General features: G+C 45.3%; 1 protein-coding gene across 2 annotated transcripts in view; it reads right to left on the bottom strand.

Moving 5' to 3' along the window:
* Positions 1–1,375: 1,375 nt before the first annotated feature.
* The window catches only part of MTDH (metadherin), a 44,994-nt gene continuing 26,400 nt past the window's right edge, over positions 1,376–19,969 (bottom strand). For both annotated transcript variants that reach the window (XM_073550433.1, XM_073550434.1), the window contains exons 8-12: positions 12,725–12,849; positions 7,202–7,318; positions 6,195–6,296; positions 4,548–4,701; positions 1,376–3,581 (exon numbers count right to left, since the gene is read on the bottom strand). In XM_073550433.1, the coding sequence (XP_073406534.1) occupies positions 3,511–3,581; positions 4,548–4,701; positions 6,195–6,296; positions 7,202–7,318; positions 12,725–12,849 (569 nt within the window). In that variant the 3' untranslated portion in view covers positions 1,376–3,510. The remainder of the gene's footprint in view (positions 3,582–4,547; positions 4,702–6,194; positions 6,297–7,201; positions 7,319–12,724; positions 12,850–19,969) is intronic.

Genomic DNA, 19,969 nt, shown 5'->3' with positions numbered 1-19,969 from the left:
ATTCTGCCTGAATCAGATATTTCAGAGGTTTACATAGAAACCCAGGTGTAAGCGCCCAGCGCAAAGCGCAGGATAAATGTGCGCTGAACCTTACTGCGATCTTTGGGAGGCAGAATGAACAAATCAGCATCAGGTCAAGATTTGGTTCTAGTTTTCACCCCGTTCCTCGTGCGGAATAAGTGATTAAAGAATAAAGTAAAGTCAGGGTTATTATAACAATAACAGATTTAGATGGATTTTGAATAGCCATATTTTGATACCTGCATTTTTTTTTTCTTTATTTCTGCTTACAATTTTTTTTTCCAGTTTCCAAAAAATATTTTTTCAATTTTTTTTTTAAACTTTGTCACTCTGATCACTGGTAGAAATGCAGTGAAACTGTCAGATCGCCTTTTAGACCCTTCCCCCCCACCCTTCTTTGAATGACAGCTCTGACACCACAGAGTCAGAGAGGAGTGGCGATAGAGGGAAAACAAGCAGGTGGGAAGGTGCACTGAAATGATTGGCCAAATCAGGATGCATCAAAATGCACATGATGTGCCTGTACTTGTTTTAACACTCATTCTGTGCTTAGCACTTAGTTACCGTATTTTTGGGATAAGACGCTCCGGATTATAAGGCACACCCCAGATTTTGAAGAGAAAAATAGGATTTTTTTAAAATAAAACGGTGGTGATTCAAATACACGCATTTTATTTCTTATGGGGGGGGGTGTTGTGTGACTGCGCTGAAGCAGGGTCCCAAGGTCGCTGCTGGAGGAGGCAGGAGTGGCGTCATGCTGCAGGTCAGCAGGCTGGGATGAGGGGGTGTTCTGATGCTTGGCGTGCCGCTGTGGATGTCCGGTGCTGCTGCTTTGGGTGCCTCCGATGCTACGGGGGCTCTCATCTCCAGAGATCTCCATCTGCACATGCGCCGCCCCGAGTCCACCGCACAGGAAACCATGGAACTGTGGGGGCTCTGGCCTTTCACAAAATGTCGGCAGAGCCCCCGCAGCAGCACTGTGCAGCACCGTCGGACATCCCCGTAGCACCGCCGGGCACCCCCTTATCCCAGCCTGCATCATCCAAGCAACAATAAGGTATATCCACATTATAAGACGCACCCCCTTTCCCCCAAAAAATTTGCGGGGAAACAAGTGCATCTTATAATCCAAAAAATACGGATATATATATTTTTTCTAAAGTAGAATCTGCACAAAAAACAGTCAGGGGGTCTGATGCAAAGCCACAGACAATGGATGCGGTTTTGGAGAAAAAAGGAAAAAAATCTTTTTACTACCTTATACCAGAGTATACCAGTCCAATGAAGCCTTTTTCACTGCCAGCATAAAATATAAAAAGAAACCGTGAACTCCAGGAGGACAGATGAGACGCGCTGGAATTGCAAGATTTATTTAAACAAAATCAACTTAGAAATATCACTGAATTAAACAAAACGTTCTGAACATGTAAACGTCTGACATGTTCCTGCAACTGGAATTTTCTCTATGCTTAATACAATTGTGTAAAAATTTAGGAATAGTTTTCAAGGGATTAACCTCCTCCCCCCACAAAAAAAATTCAAAAATATTACAGTTGATCCGTTGCCAATGATCAGTAAAGGCATTAATACAGTCTGTCCATTCACTGGGTACTAGACTAGTGGCATCAACGTGGCACTAAGCACTTCTGGCTTTAGGCCAGAAAAAAGGCAGACGTCAGTCTCAATTTTATTAATAGGAGTCATTCAGGATCAGAGAGAAAAAAAAAAAATTACCAATAGATTGTGTGTGGTAGTAAAGGGAGTGTCAGCACAAAATGACTGTTAATACCAAGCACAGACACTCCGTGCAGCTTTGGTGTGCACCTTTCCATCTACTTGTTTTGCATCCATCTCCGCCCTCTTCTGTCTTGATTGACAGCTTTGGCTTTACTAGAGGTAGAGAAGGGCGGCGACAAGACCGAAAACATGTTGGTGGGAAGGTGCACTGAACTATTTGGCCGTGCCAAAGGTGCACCTAGTGCCTATGCTTGGCTTTAACAGTCATTTCATGTTAACAGAATCCCTTGCTGGGTTGCGATTGGGTCTGAGCTGCAATACCGGAGACAATCTATGGACTGAAGTGGAGTTGTGTAATCCCGCATACCCTCTTTCAAGAGAGAATCTTCACCTTTCTGCCAACCACTTCAAGACCAGAAGATCCCACAGATGAGAGATCTTAAAGAAACCAAGGAGGCTTACAATGCTGGACTGGGAGGACAGGATTACGGTTGATCGGTAGCATTGGTTTCCATTGTATGATCAGGCGTTATAAATATTACATGGCTCTTGTCTTGTAGTTTCAGCTTCTGCTTTTGGTAAGGCTATTTACAACGTCCGTCTTACCATGCACAATGTACAGATACAAGTTAGCAGTAAAATTGTAAGAAACGGTGATGAAACCTACACACGTCAACACGACCTGACAGGTTGTAAGCAGAGAGGGCGAGGGGCGCTACTCTTAGAACTAGGCATGTGTCTTATTATCGTATTATAAAAACACTAATTCTGTTCATGAATCCTAAACACTACAGGTTAAGGCAGTAAAAAACATTCCTGATTATTGGAGGTCATGACAACATCAATTAAAGCTGTCTGAAGCCACCATGCCCATACCCAGAATCCAGTATAGCTCATGATATATTGGACAAAAATGGCCGCCTCGTCAATTAACGATGGTAGCCCTAGAAATGATACTGCATTGTTACCACCAGCCACGTCCTTGAAAACAGGATTATTAGCCACGCTATGGCTAGAGTGCAAGTATTACGTTGTAAGGGACACTACAGTATGGTAAAGAAGAAAAAAAAGGGACGAGCAATAAAAGAAAAACAAACTAAACCTAATACAAAAGAGAACAGGACGATTGTAGTAAAGCCGAGATTGGGGGGGGGGGGGGGAAAGAAAACGAACAGAATAGGAACTGCTCATACATTCACTAGATCACAAGTCAGTCTCCTATTCACTGACGGATCACACACCCCATGATACTCGAACGATTCATAACACTACAGGCTGGCACAGAGCTACCGTAAAACAATAGCCACAGATATAAAAAAGGACGATGGGTGGGGGGGGGGGGGGGGGGGAGAAGGACGACAATGAGATTTCACAGAATGGTCCTGCATACGTTCCACTCTCAAGACTCGACAGGGCACAGTATGAATGTAAACAGGTCACCATTTAGTAAAGTCAGGAATTCAAGTCCCTTCTGTATCAAATTAAGAAGTTCTCAGTTGGCAAATATATGATCTTCCGCGCACTTCCATCGCTGCTGTATGGTTTTGATCTCATCCACAAACATTGAGTTCTTTCTTACTTTTTTTTTTTGTGTATTTTTTCCCCCCTCCTGCCTGTAGAGAGGTCACGTTGTCAGCAGTTACTTTTAAAAATGTGGATTTTTAAAAAAATTCTGTACATGTTCACAAATTATTGCATAAACAGCATAATCTTCAAGAGTGTCTGAACATGTTTTCCAGTGATGAAAGAAAATCACGTCTCTCTTCGGGCCTTTTTCTTCTTCTTCACTTGCTTCGGGGATTCCCAACTTTCTTCGGACTTAGCTATAAAAGGTAAAAATGCATATGAATAAGAATCTGCTCCATAAATCCCACTGACCAGATGTACGCAGTAATCTCCTTGGATAAAATAAGACGCTGGACTTCATTAACGTCGTGTTGAGGCGTGACGCCACAGATTAACTAATGGTCACTAATGGTTGTACTAAATCTTTGGCTTAGATTCAAACATTGTCTACATGGCACCAATTTTGTGCACTTAAAATCTGCAGCATTTTACAGTATCAGCAAATATAATAATGTTATATATATTTTGCATGATCAATTCAAATTATTTTTTAAGAATTATTTTCTGTACTAGGCACCTTTTTCCCTACATGTTAACCTGTTAGTGGTGACCCTGATATTGCAGAATAGACAGTTTAAATGTTAGGAACGTTTACCATATTTTGGGAAGTCATACCCCCCAATTCTACTATCATCTATTTATTGTATCCTGTAACACTATCAATTGCTGTAGTTGAGCATTGTTTTTTATTTATATATTGCATAACCACTCATTTCCTTATTGATATCCATAACAACGTCTCCACGTACATTTTAAAGGATTTTATACGTTAATAGTTAAGTTTATGAATTATTTATGGTATGTCTTTCTTTATAGGTTTAATAGTCTAAGGACTTGCCAAAATGAATAAACAGTGAGTTATTTTGATAAAGTTAGCGTAATTTTTTAAACTTCTTTAGTCTACAATTGCATGGACTAAAACCTGGACAACTTTAGTAAATCAGTCCCATTTTGTGGAATAATAGCATCTTTTAGAAAAAGGCAATTGCAACTTTTACATAATGTCTTTAACTCCCTCAATGGTGGAGCACAACAAATAGACATGTGCGTTTCCTCCAGTGTCTTACCACACTATAAAAAATCTCATACTGGCAGACAAAGGGACTTTCATAAGAAATTGACCCTTTAGTGATCAGCTGGACATTCATCCAGCGCATCATTACCTTGTGAAGGCAGAGGCGCACTGTTTTGCTTGGTAACGGAAGCGGGCTCCTGTGGCTGCTGCGCTTGGCCAGAGCTCTTCTCTCCCTTATGAATGGCAGATGCAGGACCCTCAGCAAGTACAGTATGTAGACGCTTCTCCGGTACACCACGTTTCTAGAATACATTTTTAGCGATTATATATTCTTATAGGCAAACAATAATGCAGCAATACCCAGAGGTGGTGCAAACTGAGTCACAGGGGCTGGTCCAGTGGCCATGACAGTAATCTGTGGCTGCCAGACTGGATCCCAGTAAACCGCCTCTAACCTGATGGCATTTCGACTCCTCTTTCGATATATATATCCTTCCTGGTGTAACGTCATGGATGCAGCGCGACGTATATGTGACGTTGCACACAGACCGGCTAATCAAAAGAGCCGCTGATACTGGGAGGTAGGATGTGGTTTCACTGAACTGGTCCTGCAAATCAATTTGCACCAATTCTAGCATTAATATTTCTTTTCAACACTGTTCTGTCATCCTGGCAACTCATCACATAAAGATGAATCGTTATCTCATTAACATGCTCCCATTGTCTCCATTTTTCCACAGCTGCTCTACAAGTTGCTAGCTTATTATTGGAGTGGGATAGCAGACGCTCATGAGCAACATCACCAGCTAACACACCATTCAAATAACACTGTGATGGCATTATTCACACGTTTCACTCGCTTTACTACTGGAGAGATTGGGTACAGCCAGAATAGTGTCCAGGGCTTTTAGCTGCTAGAGCAATCCTTAAGGACCCATATATACCCATTCAGACCTGATATCATGTGTAAAGCAACTGTTGTGTTAAGGCATGGGAACCATGAGAGATATTACCTTATAAATTGAATGATTTCAGCCAGGTATGTTTGACTCAAACACTGACGTTTCAGAGAAAAGACAATTACTTTAAAAGCCCTATAAGCACACAGGGAGAAACCGGTTACTGCAGGGAAGCCGCTGGCGTGGAGACTGTTCGACTAGTCTCCCGGTGGCTTTTAAAGTGAAACGTCACAAAGTTTCAGAGTCAAACATACACGGATGAAATCATACAGCCAGTGCCCGATACATGCTGCCCATAGTCCTCATTAAAATGGTTGTCCAGACATGATTTCTCATAAGAAAAAAAAGCACATAACATTATAAAATAATAAGATAGATACTTACTGTACAGATCCCCCCACTGTTCCCGCTCCAATACGTCACTGCTGTGGCCAATTATTGGCAGCAGTGGTCACAAGCCATTCTGCAGGAAACAGGAACTACGGAGCCCAGCTGAGAACCCGGGCAGCATTGGAACAGGAGCAGCAAGGGATCAGTAAGGGGAAGTATTAATCATTTTATTATTTTATAACTTTTTGGGAGGATATTAGAAAAACATTCAAGAGAAAACCACTTCAAGCATGTATACAAAAAAAGGAAGTAAGGGTGAGAACACACTTAAAAGTAAAACAATGACAAATACAAATGGCTTTCTACTTACATTATAAGTTAACACTGATAAAAGGCAATAAAAAATAGAAACTACACAAACTACATAGATATTAAAAGGGCCGCATTTTACGCCATATGCTTGCTATGAAGTTGTGGTGAGCTATGAATTTAACGCTTGGACATACCTCTTTCAGATCATTATTTTTTACAACTACTGTGGGGATTACAGGAGTGGGGACAGAATCCTCTTTGTAGTCCTCTCCAGCATCCCTTGTGCTTTCTGCTTCCTGAATAAAAAACACATGATTGAAATGTCACCACATAGTCAATTTCTAGTATTGGGCAAACACTCGGATAAGGTGTTATCTGAGCACGCTTGGGTGCTAACGGAATATCTTCGGTGTTTTGGAGTCGCCGCAGCTGCATGTCAGCCGCAACACATGCAGGGATTGCCCGTTTGTAAGGCAATCCCTGCATGTGTTGTGGCTGTCTAAGAGCCGTGGGACAAGCAGCCGCTGGGACTCCAACATAGTTTCTGAGCACGCCGAAGATACTCATAACACCTTATCCGAGCACGTTCATTTAACAATAATGGTGAGATAAAACATCTACGTAATGGTGTGAATGCCACCCTATGCAGCCTGTGTGTATTTTGGATACTAGGCAGCTATCCTATGGGTGTTTGGTGGGTTAGTAAGTGGTTGTGTCATTACTATTTTTGCACCTGCGCTGCCCTTGCCTTTATTATGGGGGACTTGCTACATCCTGTTGTGCATTTGTCTGTACATGATATTGTATAGCTGCTTTCTTTCTTTTCCAGTCATGTTTTTAATTTGATTTTTAGTCCTTTTTTCAGTGAATCTACTGACAGGAATCAACTTGTAAGATCCCAATGACAACATATCACAGAAAACACTTTTACCTAAAAGCCTTAAAAGGACTGCACGAGTCCTAATAATTATAGTGAGTATTAAGCAAAGAAGTAGATTGTAATATGTAAAGAAATTTTGCATTAAAGATGTTGTCTGGCCTGATGTTGTGGGCATTATTCAGTCCATTATCATTTAGAATTCTAAACGGTTTGGTCCAGCTGGACATTCCCTTTTAAAAGGCAAGAGGAAGAAATCAGAGCATCTACATGCAGCATAAAGAGTCTACAGAATGGAGCAATCCCATAGCACAGCACTGGTACCTGTGTGGGAGAACCAGACTCTTCTTGCTTCTTCTTCTTTTTCTTCTTCTTCTTCGCTTTGCTGCCAGCAGTCATTTGAGCAGACTGTTCGTCCTTTTCTTTATCATCATCGGAAATCTGCGACAGACATACAACCCGAGTGTTACATAAAACTATAAGGCTCTAGATGAGGGGTGAGCAATTAAATTTTCCCACTGCGCCTCATGAGATACCATGACTGTTGTGGAGGCCGAAGCAATTGGCTGGAATTAATTATGCTCAATATTAATATTTATATTAATTCTCATTATTAAATGATACAATTAAATATGCAGACACCTACCTTGTATATCATATGCTCCAAAACACAGCAATCTACAGTAGGAGTCCATACATAGCCCCCTATATACTGCAAACGTCCACTCAGTGCCCCTATAAGCAGCATGAACCCCAACACAGCCCACTCTCACAGCCCTCCATATATAGTATGATCCACACACACAGCTTCCCGATATACACTAAGAGCCCCCAGTCTCCCACCTTCTACACGGTTAAAGCCCCCATTCTCCCACCTTATACAAGGTTAAAAAAAACCCAGTCTCTCACCTTATACACACTAAGAGTCCCCAGTCTCACGCCTTAGATACAGTATGGGCCCACATACAGGTCTCTCACCTTATATACAGTATGGCCCCACACAGGTCTCTCACCTTAGATACAGTATGGCCCCACACAAAGGTCTCTCACCTTACATACAGTATGGGCCCACACACAGGTCTCTGACCTTACATACAGTATGGGCCCACACACAGGTCTCACCTTACATACAGTATGGTCCCACACACAGGTCTCCCACCTTAGATACAGTATGGGCCCACATACAGGTGTATGGGCCCACACACAGGTCTCTCGCCTTACATACAGTATGGGGCCACACACTGGTCTCCCACCTTAGACATAGTATGGGCCCACACACTGGTCTCCCACCTTAGATACAGTATGGGCCCACACACAGGTCTCTGACCTTACATACAGTATGGGCCCACACACAGGTCTATCACCTTACATACAGTATGGGGCCACACACTGGTCTCCCACCTTAGACATAGTATGGGCCCACACACTGGTCTCCCACCTTAGATACAGTATGGGCCCACACACTGGTCTCTCACCTTAGATACAATAAGGGCCCACACACTGGTCTCTCACCTTAGATACAGTATGGGCCCACACACTGGAATCCCACCTTAGATACAGTATGGGCCCACACACAGGTCTCTCACCTTAGATACAGTATGGGCCCCCACACAGGTCTCTCACCTTAGATACAGTATGGGCCCACACACAGGTCTCTCACCTTAGATACAGTATGGGCCCACACACAGGTCTCCCACCTTAGATACAGTATGGGCCCACACACAGGTCTCCCACCTTACAGTATGGGCCCACACACTGGTCTCCCACCTTAGATACAGTATGGGCCCACACACAGGTCTCTCACCTTAGATACAGTATGGGCCCCCACACAGGGCTCTCACCTTAGATACAGTATGGGCCCACACACAGGTCTCTCACCTTAGATACAGTATGGGCCCACACAGGTCTCCCACCTTAGATACAGTATGGGCCCACACACAGGTCTCACCTTAGCTACAGTATGGGCCCACACACAGGTCTCTCACCTTAGATACAGTATGGGCCCACACACAGGTCTCTCACCTTAGATACAGTAAGGGCCCATACACAGGTCTCCCACCTTAGATACAGTATGGCCCACACACAGGTCTCTCACCTTAGATACAGTATGGGCCCACACACATGACACCTACCTTGTATAACGTATGCTCCAAAACACAGCAATCTACAGTAGGAGTCCATACATAGCCCCCTATATACTGCAAACGTCCACTCAGTGCCCCTATAAGCAGCATGAACCCCAACACAGCCCACTCACACAGCCCTCCATATATAGTATGATCCACACACACAGCTTCCCGATATACACTAAGAGCCCCCAGTCTCCCACCTTCTACACGGTTAAAGCCCCCATTCTCCCACCTTATACAAGGTAAAAAAAAACCCAGTCTCTCACCTTATACACACTAAGAGTCCCCAGTCTCACGCCTTAGATACAGTATGGGCCCACACACAGGTCTCTCACCTTATATACAGTATGGCCCCACACAGGTCTCTCACCTTACATACAGTATGGCCCCACACAAAGGTCTCTCACCTTACATACAGTATGGGCCCACACACAGGTCTCTGACCTTACATACAGTATGGGCCCACACACAGGTCTCTGACCTTACATACAGTATGGGCCCACACACAGGTCTCTCACCTTACATACAGTATGGTCCCACACACAGGTCTCCCACCTTAGATACAGTATGGGCCCACATACAGGTCTCTCACCTTAGATACAGTATGGGCCCACACACAGGTATCTCACCTTACATACAGTATGGGCCCACACACAGGTCTCTCGCCTTACATACAGTATGGGCCCACACACAGGTCTCTCGCCTTACATACAGTATGGGGCCACACACTGGTCTCCCACCTTAGACATAGTATGGGCCCACACACTGGTCTCCCACCTTAGATACAGTATGGGCCCACACACAGGTCTCTGACCTTACATACAGTATGGGCCCACACACAGGTCTCTCACCTTACATACAGTATGGTCCCACACACAGGTCTCCCACCTTAGATACAGTATGGGCCCACACACAGTTCTCCCACCTTAGATACAGTATGGGCCCACACACAGGTCTCTCACCTTAGATACAGTATGGGCCCACACACAGGTATCTCACCTTACATACAGTATGGGCCCACACACAGGTCTATCACCTTACATACAGTATGGGGCCACACACTGGTCTCCCACCTTAGACATAGTATGGGCCCACACACTGGTCTCCCACCTTAGATACAGTATGGGCCCACACACAGTTCTCCCACCTTAGATACAGTATGGGCCCACATACAGATCTCTCACCTTAGATACAGTATGGGCCCACACACTGGTCTCTCACCTTAGATACAGTATGGGCCCACACACAGGTCTCTCACCTTAGATACAGTATGGGCCCACACACTGGAATCCCACCTTAGATACAGCATGGGCCCACACTCAGGTCTCTCATCTTAGATACAGTATGGGCCCACACACAGGACACCTACCTTGTATAACGTATGCTCCAAAACACAGCAATCTACAGTAGGAGTCCATACATAGCCCCCTATATACTGCAAACGTCCACTCAGTGCCCCTATAAGCAGCATGAACCCCAACACAGCCCACTCACACAGCCCTCCATATATAGTATGATCCACACACACAGCTTCCCAATATACACTAAGAGCCCCCAGTCTCCCACCTTCTACACTGTAAAAAAAAACCCAGTCTCCCACCTTATACACACTAAGAGTCCCCTGTCTCACGCCTTAGATACAGTATGGGCCCCCACACAGGTCTCTCACCTTAGATACAGTATGGGCACACACAGGTCTCTCACCTTAGATACAGTATGGGCCCACACACTGGTCTCCCACCTTAGATACAGTATGGGCCCACACACAGGTCACCCACCTTAGATACAGCATGGGACCACATACAGGTCTATCACCTTACATACAGTATGTGCCCACACACAGGTCACCCACCTTAGATACAGTATGGGACCACACAGGTTTCCCCCCAACCCCACAGGTCTCTCCCCTATATATAGTATGGCCCACACACAGGGGTCTCACTGCCATTTGTATCCTGAGGATGCAGACAGCAGATATAGAGATGCCACCAGAGGAGGGCGGTCACATAGTACGGCCTGTAGGCCAGTGTTTGAATCCCACTGGCTGTCTTGGTCCTGTTCTGCATTTATCAAGAAAAGTTTAATTGTTAAGGTATGCACAGAACATGCTTCTAAAAACTTAGTGCTTCTGCTGTGTTAATCACTTCAATGTCTGCAGAGTACATTATTGCTCATTTCAGCTTTGAATCTGCCTGAAAAAAAAAAAAAAAAAAAAAAAAAAAAGAGGTCGTGTTCACAAACCATCAGACAGTGCCAAGTGACTGGACACTTGTATTAAGATCTATAATCTATTCTATTATTTTTAAACACTTTCGGTGATTCCTTTGTATCTCCGTTCATACTGCACCCCCACACACACAAATGATACACCATCTGAAAGGTAAACTTGCCCCCTTCAGCAAGGAAATAGCTAAACAAACCACACATCCACGATTTGATCACAAAATACAGTTTAAACATTAAGTTTCATAAACCTGCAGTAAGGAAAAATGACCTGCAGGTAGCAGCACACTACCACAAAGCTGCTTACAGACATCACAAACAAATCCAAACATTTGCCTTGGGGCTTTCAAGCTTGTCCAGCCTATTTCAGCCAAATTGGAGTATTGCACACTTCACTGCAGGTGAGTCACATATGCAAACACATTTGTAAACATGCACTGCCTATTGAATTGCACACTTGCTCCATTCATACTCCACCCACACAAACAAATGATACACTATTTGAAAGGTCAAATGACCTGCAGGTGGCAGCACACTACCACAAAGCTGCTTACAGACATCACAATCAAATCCAAACATTTGCCTTGGGGTCTTTCCAGCTTGCACAGTCTATTTCAGGCACATTGGAGAATTGCACACTTCACTGCAGGTGAGTCACATATGCAAACACATTCATAAACATCCACTGCTTTTTCGTTGATTACTTCGCCACACACACACAAATGATACACCATTTGAAAAGTAAACTTGCTCCCTTCAGCAAGAAAGAGTCAAACAAACCACACATTCATGATTTTATCACTAAATACAGTTTAAACATTAATTTTCATAAACCTGCAGAAACAAACAATGACCGGCAGGTGTCACCTCAACCCGAAGACATTTTTTGGCCTCTACTTATCAAACCAATTTATTGTATTACCAATCTACATATATAAATTCCTGTCTGTGTTCATCATCTCATGAAATACATTAACATTTGAGCAGCTTGCTTTTTCTGAAATTGCCTGCGCCCCTGACGACCAATGTGCGAAAATTTCACATGGGCCAAGCTAGTAATCTAATAAATCTCATTTTAACACTATCCAGTCTAAGTTTACACCACCTATTAGCTGGCTTACTTTGTGCCAGAAACGTGCAAAACAATTTTGGTGCAATGTATTGCATGTATTGTCTTCTGATAAACTATGCCCCTTTTCAGCAAGATCACACCCCTCAATGTTGGACAAGTCATAAAAGTGTCTAATACACAAATATGATTACAACTCTAAAGATAGAAAGAAAAAAAAAAAAAAATTTTTGCATTTAGGTTGCTAAATATACACAGACCTACAAAGATCCAGAGGGAACCTCTTCTATTGAGTAATCTGTTTACGTGTATTATGCCCCGGCAATGCCGTGAAAAGGTAGGAGTGCGCTATGTGGCAGAATTTATAACAAAAGCCTCCAGCGATCAGCATGTAAAGCTCCTGGACTTCATGTAGATAGCTGTTACCTTAGGGACTTCTTGCTCGGGCTCCTCAGTCTGTGGATTTAACGCTGGTTCTTCTTCTCCATAGTTCCCCCACTCCTCGGCAGGCGCATTCCAGTCAGAACTGGGGTCGGATGAATTAAGACCATCTGCACATATTAATGTTAAGTGAATTATATGACCCGATACAGTAAAGGGATGTTAAAGCCATTTTTTTTATTCCAGTAGATTTAGGCTATGTGCCCACGTAGCATTTTTCATGCAGAATATTCCTGAGCGGAAACGCACACCCTCTTCCCGGGAAAAACGCATGCGTTTTATGAAGCGCTTTTGTAAGCGTTTTTGACGCTTTTGTTAAGCGTTTCAGCAGGCGCTTTCCTATGCATTTTTGCAATACAATGGAATGTATGCGGAAACGCGTGCGTTTCCGCAAAATTAATGAACATGCTGCGTTTTTTCTGCTAAGCGTTTCCGCAGCAGAAAAAAACACCATTAGCACAACATGTGCGGATTTTATTATGTTTCCATGGGATGCTTTTCTTAAGCGTTTCCGCAGCAGAAATGCGCGTCTAAAAGCGCTGCGGAAACGCTTAAAAAAACGCAATGTGGGCACACAGCCTAACAGTGAGAGACAAGAACGCATTTTTATTATATTGCCTGTTAGTGCTAATGTTTTTCTGATTTGCCATGTTGCTTACCCATGTGCAGGGCATTGCAGTAGCTTAGGTGTCCATGGTTACGACCACTCGTATAGTAACAGTTAGCTGCTAGTGGTCGTAACCATGGATATCTAAACTGTTGTGAGCTCATTTTCGGGTTTGCCTCTGGCTTCTGGTGAGGGTTATGGAGCTGGCTGTGCTGACAGAGGAGTAGTGAATTCTCTATCTGGACTTCCTCTGTTGGTGAAGGGAGGTAATGAAGTTGATCTAAATGGCAGAGACCGGCCACCTGAGGAAGAGGACTGTGATTGGACATCAGGAGTTTCTGATTGGATTTAAGGCAGCCGACTCCCTAGTTTCTTGCTGGTGATTTCCAGTTTGGTTCCTGCCTTCTTAAAGCTAAGTTTTCTCTGCTATTGTTCATATGAGTTTTTGGTCTGGTTTACTTAGTTTTTGTGTTCAGCCAGCCCTGGCTGGGACTGGGCTGAATCCCCATTTTGTCTCTGATCAGTTGATCTCTTTTGCTCTGTCTTCAGAATATACCTGAGTGCTGATATAGGGAATTGAAGTCTAGCGACTTCAGGGCTTTTTTCTATCAGACGTGTTGGACATTTTTTGGCAGGGTTTTTTGCGTGATTGCAGACAACAGCTTTTCTTTCCTGTCCTTTCTAGTTAGTGAGGGACCCATCGTTTGCTCAGCCTTTCTATCTGTTTGTGTTTTCATCTGGTTTCACCGACAATACATGTTGGGGGCTGTCTATTGCTTTGGGGTCTGCTCTGGGGCAGTTTAGATTTTCCCTTTTCTTTCTTTAGGCTTTTAGTTCTCCGGCCGTGACGAGGCGTCTAGGACCACCGTAGGCACGCTCCACGGCTACTGCTACTTGTGTCGATAGGATCAGGGGTCTGCATTCCGCTAGTTACCAACCTCTCCGGTTTTCTGGGCTTAGCTTGCTTTTTGTTTTTTCCTCCTCGGTCACTCATTCACAACACTAAACTAAACGAATCAGTAAAACTATACTACATTTCTAATTGCAGGTACTTGCTAATATTATTACACCTACTACATATTGGGATTGGATCTTGTAAATGGGAATACCCCTTTAAGCTATGTTGACACCATGTAAATGCTTCAGTGGTACAGTGGGTACGGAAAGTATTCAGACCCCTTTCAATTTTTCAAGTTTTGTTTCATTGCAGCCATTTGGTAAAATAAAGTTCTTTTTTTTGGGCACTCACCGTAAAATCCTTTTCTGCGAGACACTCATTGGGAGACACAGATGATGGGTGTTATGCTGCCTCTAGGGGGCTGACACTAAGTTGATACGAAATAGTTAGCTCCTTCTCCGCAGTATACACCCTCATGCTGGCTCCAAGAGAACCAGTTCAGTGCAAAAGCAGTTGGAGATCACTAATATCAGAGTACAACACATCAAACTCAACAAAACAAGAATAAGCCAAAAGTCTAAAAGGGTGGGTGCTGTGTCCCCCAATGAGTGGATCAGAGAAAAGGATTTTACAGTGACTACACAAAAATCCCTATTTCTCCTTCATCTCATTGGAGGACAACCATCCCAAAGCAGTCCACGAGTGGGGAAAAACCATAACAGATCTAACCCCATGTACCAACTGACTAAAGATGCGCTACCGCCGCTTGCAGAATACATCTGCCAAGGGCCGCATGTGCAGAAGTCTGAATGTGAATAATGCAGTGCTTCTAGAGTATGTGCAGGCTGGACCAAGTCGTAGCCTTGCAGACCTGTTCTGCTGACTCCTGATGCCAAATGGTTCAAGAAGCGCCCAGCGACTGAGTAGAGTGTACAATAAACCCTGCTGGGATAGGCTTGCCTCTGATGCGGTAGGACTCCTGAATAGCTGAGCGAATTCATTTGGATATTATGGCCCTGAAGTGGCTAAACACTTCCTGACCCCTCAGGAAGCACCAATAGGGAGTCCGACTCACGGAAGGGCGCTGTCCTTGAGATGTACTTTCTGAGAGCCCTCACTACATCCAGGATGTGAAGAGCTCCTTCCAACCGATGTACTGGTGCTGGACAAAGAGGGAAGGACAATGTCGTTGTTAAGGTGGAAAGACGAAACCACCTTGTGCAAAAGAACGGAGACTGTCTGAGGACCACCTTGTCCTGGTGGAAAATCAGGAAAAGAGCTCTACAGGACGGAGCGGCTAGTTCCGAAACTTGCCTGAGAGGTCACTGCGACAAGAAATTGACTTACCAAGACAGAACGGTCTTGCAACGGTTAGAAAGAAGTTTCCTGAAGAGCACCCAGGACCAAGTTAAGGTCCCAGGCCTCTGACGGCATTCTATGGGGGGGGGGGGGCACGACATGGGAGACTCCCTGAATGAAATTCCTCACTTGCAGTTTGGAAGAAATCCTGCACTGGAATAAAACAGATAAGACAGCGATCTGTCCTTTGAGGGAGCTGGGCGCCCAACCTGATTGCAGACCAGTCTAGAGAATTCGAAAATGGAGGGAACAGAGAAGATATGAGGAAGACGCTCGCGCTCCCTGCACTATGCGAAAAACGTTGTGCGGTGACAGATTGAACTGATGCGGGATTCCGAGTGCTAATCATGGTGGAAAAACCTGATGGGAGAAACCAGCTTGAGTTAGAATCCAGGCTTCAACAGCCAAGCCGTTAACACAAGACCCGAGTTCTGGTAGCAAATCAGACCTTGGTAGAGTGGATCAGAACGATCCAGAAGTCGCTAGGGGACATTGGCGACGGTCCACATTAACTCTGCATACCACGCCCGGCGTTGCCAATCTGGGGCGTCTAGGATTACTGGAACCCCTTCCACCTTGATCTTCCAGAAGACCCTCAGAAGGAAAGCGAGGTAAACACGTACGGAAGACGAAAACTGATGCCACGGAGTAACCAGTGCCTCCACCCCGATGGCCTTTGGATCCCGAGACCGAGCTATGGAGTTGGATACTTTGGCGTTCAATCTTGAAGCCATCAGATCCACATCTGGAGACCTGCAGATGAAGTTCCCACTATCCCGAGGCGAGACCTTGATGGCCGAGAAAATCTGCTGCCAAGTTTCCCATGCCTGGGATGTGCACTGCTGAAAATACCGAGTGGATCCTCTCTGCCCATCGGAGAATGTGGGCTACCTCCCGCATGGACTCCCTGCTATGGGTACCCCTGTGATGACTGATATATACAACATCCATGGCTATGTCTGATTGAATTCGGATGGGGTGGCCAGCTAGGAGATAATGGAAACTGCTGCAGGGCTAGCCTGATTGCTCGGATTTCCCAGACATTGATCGGGAGGGCTCGACTCCCGAGTTGACCAGTGCCCCTGAGCAGGGTGATGACGAAAGACTGCTCCCCCGCCAAGGAGACTGGCGTCGGTAGTCACCACTAGCCATTGAACCGGGAGAAAGCCTTTTCCCTTGGAAGAGAGAAGACCTTGCCTGACCCGCCAGGGCAAGCGGCACCGGCGATCGAGGGAGAACGGGTTCCTGTCCCAAGCCACAGGAAGAGCATGCTGCAGGAGACAGATGCAGCTGAGTGAAGGAGACCGCCTCTATTGTTGCCACCATTTAGATGCAGCTGAGTGAAGGAGACTGCCTCTATTGTTGCCACCATTTTTCCCAGTGCCCTCATGACAAACCGGATGGAATGATGGGATGAGTGGCAAAGTGCGCGGGCTCCTTGTTGAAGGGCTAGGACCTTGTCTTGAGGGGGAATCACTAATCCTTGGTGGTGTCCAGGGTCACACCTAAAAGGGATATCTGCTGTGCTGGAACGGGGAAGACTTGCTTACTTTTATCAGCGAGCTCAGGTGAGAGTATCTCAAGTGATACGAACGCACTTTGCACAGTCCTGAAGGGACGTACCCTTGATTAGAAGGTCGTCCAAGAAGGGTAGAACGACCATGCCTCGAGAGTGAAAGATGGACTTGACGACCGCCATGACCTTAGAAAGCACTGTGGGAACGGTAGCGAGGCCAAAGAGTAAGGCCGTTAACTGAAAATGCTGTTCGGGAATGGCGAAGCACAGAAATGTCTAGTGAGGGGGGAGAAAAGAAAAAAAAAAAAAAAAAAAGATCGGAATATGGATTTAAGCAGCCGAATGTCGATGCCTGCTAAAACTCCCCTCTTTTATGGAAGTAATAATCGAACGGAGAGACTCCATACGGAAAAGGCGGACCTTGACAAACTTGTTTAGGAGTTTGAGATCTGGTATGGGTCTTACACCACTGCAAACGGATTCGAGTAGAACCCCTTTGAGCCTTTAGTTTTCTGGGACGGGAACAATGATTCCGTCTTAAAGCAGTGAATCTATGGTGTTGAGGAAAAACCCATCTTGTATCCGGAAACCAGGTCTCTGACCCATTCGTTGTGAACGACGGAAAACAAAGCCTGACGAAACAGAAGTAGGCGGGGCCTACGTTACTGGTGTCGACCAGCTAACGCCAGGAGTTATTGGGCGAAAAATCTCTGGGACCTATATCCGTTAGATCTAGACTTTTTGGGTCGACCGTTCCAGTGCTGGCTGGGCCTAAAAGTCACCTGGGATTCTTTTTCCCTGCGTGGGGAATGCCTAGATCTGGAAAAGGTAGTGATAGCGGACCAGCCCGGATTGGTGCAAAAGGACCAAAACCGGATTTATTGTTGATGCCGAAAAGGACGCTTAAGCCTTGCTGCGGAAAAGATTTGCTCTTTCCTCCCGTAGCAGAGAGAAGCTGAACCAGCTTCATTGTACATAAACGGCCACTCTGGTAAGGAACAGATGTCGGAGACTTTTTGCACGCAGAGTCGCTTCCCATTCTCTGAGCCATAATGCCCTTCTGATCGTAATGGCATTTGCCGCTGATAGTGCAGTGCAGCTAGCTGCATCAAAAGAGGCATCCGGGAGACCATTGCTTTAGCTACCCACGCCACAGTAAACGATGGATAGAGTGCTGAACCCAAGGCCTCAAAGACAGAGCGAGCCAGATTCCCTGATGGTCTGTGGGACTTTTAATTGAAGATCCATCTGGCCAGAATAGTCTGGATGTCGGACCATATACTGGTGGGTCTACAGCAGGAGATTCAGCTCAATCTTTCCGCAGATCAGCTGAAAAAGGGGTACCTCTGAAGAGGCTTCCTGTGAGGCGTTTATCAGATCAGTCCTCTTGAAGGACACTGCGTGTTCCGGGACAAAACCGGAATCCCTGTCAACCTTCAGAGTTTTGTTCGCTGCAAATCTCTGGTGAGAGTAAGAGCTCATAGACGCCAAGGAACATGATTGCTCGGATAACGTACTACAGATCCGTTTTGAGAAGCGCCGAAATAGTGGGCGGAGCACATCATAGGGCAGGCGGAGTCTCCGGCTGCGGCCTGCACAAGGCCGAAGCCGGGGGGCTAAATTTTTGGTGCCGGCGCCGAACAGAAGGCCAGATATCCCCCCCCCCAGTGACATGATGGGACCCCAATGCCAACGCCGCCTCGGACCGCCTGCTCAGAGCCCTCCAGCCCCGCCACTTACCCGGAGAAGCTGCCGGATGGCAGGTAACGCAGCTGTATGCAGCAGGTCCGGGTGCAGTCAGTCATCCTGCTGTCGCTGCTGTTTGGACGGTGCAGGGAACCCTCAAGCCACCATCCCCTTAATAGGGAGATGGGAAGGACCATCCGCCGCCTCCTGGCGTCATCCGCTTAACAGTGGTGATGCAGTGGGGGGCTGCACAGACGCCAAAAGGGTGCCTCTGTACATCCAAGGGGTTCAATCCCCTAGGATGGGACAGAGCTGGTTGTCCGGTATTAGGCCTGGCTGCAGAAGACTATACATGAAGGCGACATTCCATGTGCTCGTCTGTTGATGGTGCGGGGAGATCGGTGCCCTTTAAGGGACCAGACGCCCCCAAAAATCAGCCCAGGCATGGCGTCCCATGTCGCAGAAGAGGATACGTGGAGGCGACACTCCACGTGCTCGCCTGCTGTTGGTTCGGGGAGATTGGAGCCTTGAAAGGATCCGTCGCCCCTTCATTCAAAGAAAAAGGTAAAAAAAAAAAAATAAAGAATTTTTTGGTCTGAAGGCCAGACACGTGTGCCTCCTATGGACACCAAGCAAGAACTGGTTCTCTTGGAGCCAGCATTAGGGTGTATGCTGCAGAGGAGCAGCTAACTTTTTTGTATCAACTTAGTGTCAACCTCCTAGTGGCAGCAGCATAACACCCATGGTCTGTGTCCCCCAATGAAGCGAAGGAGAAAACAAATGTAGAAATGTTTGCAAATTAAAAAAGAAAAACTGAAATATCACATGGTCATAAGTATTCAGATCCTTTACTCAGTATTGAGTAGAAGCACCCTTTTGAGCAAGTACAGCCATGAGTCTTTTTTTCAGACAAGATGGGGTGCAGAGTGTACATTAATGAGAAAAAAAATTGAACTTTAGAATTTATCAAATGGCTGCAATGAAACAGAGTAAAAAATTTAAAGGGGACAGAATACTTTCCATACCCACTGTATATGCCGCATATATTGAGTTATGTGGGCTTAATGTAGAGTTGCAGAAACTTGGACAGAAGGTGTCTTCTGATTTTTAATAAAATGAAGTCTCATTAAAACAAAACCTACATTGCAAGGTGCAGCTGTATAG

Source organism: Dendrobates tinctorius, unplaced genomic scaffold (genome assembly GCF_039654945.1).
Source record: "Dendrobates tinctorius isolate UK_male_01 unplaced genomic scaffold, ASM3965494v1 ptg000165l, whole genome shotgun sequence".
In the NCBI taxonomy this organism is placed as follows: domain Eukaryota; kingdom Metazoa; phylum Chordata; class Amphibia; order Anura; family Dendrobatidae; genus Dendrobates; species Dendrobates tinctorius.
This window is presented reverse-complemented; position numbering and strand designations above follow the sequence as displayed.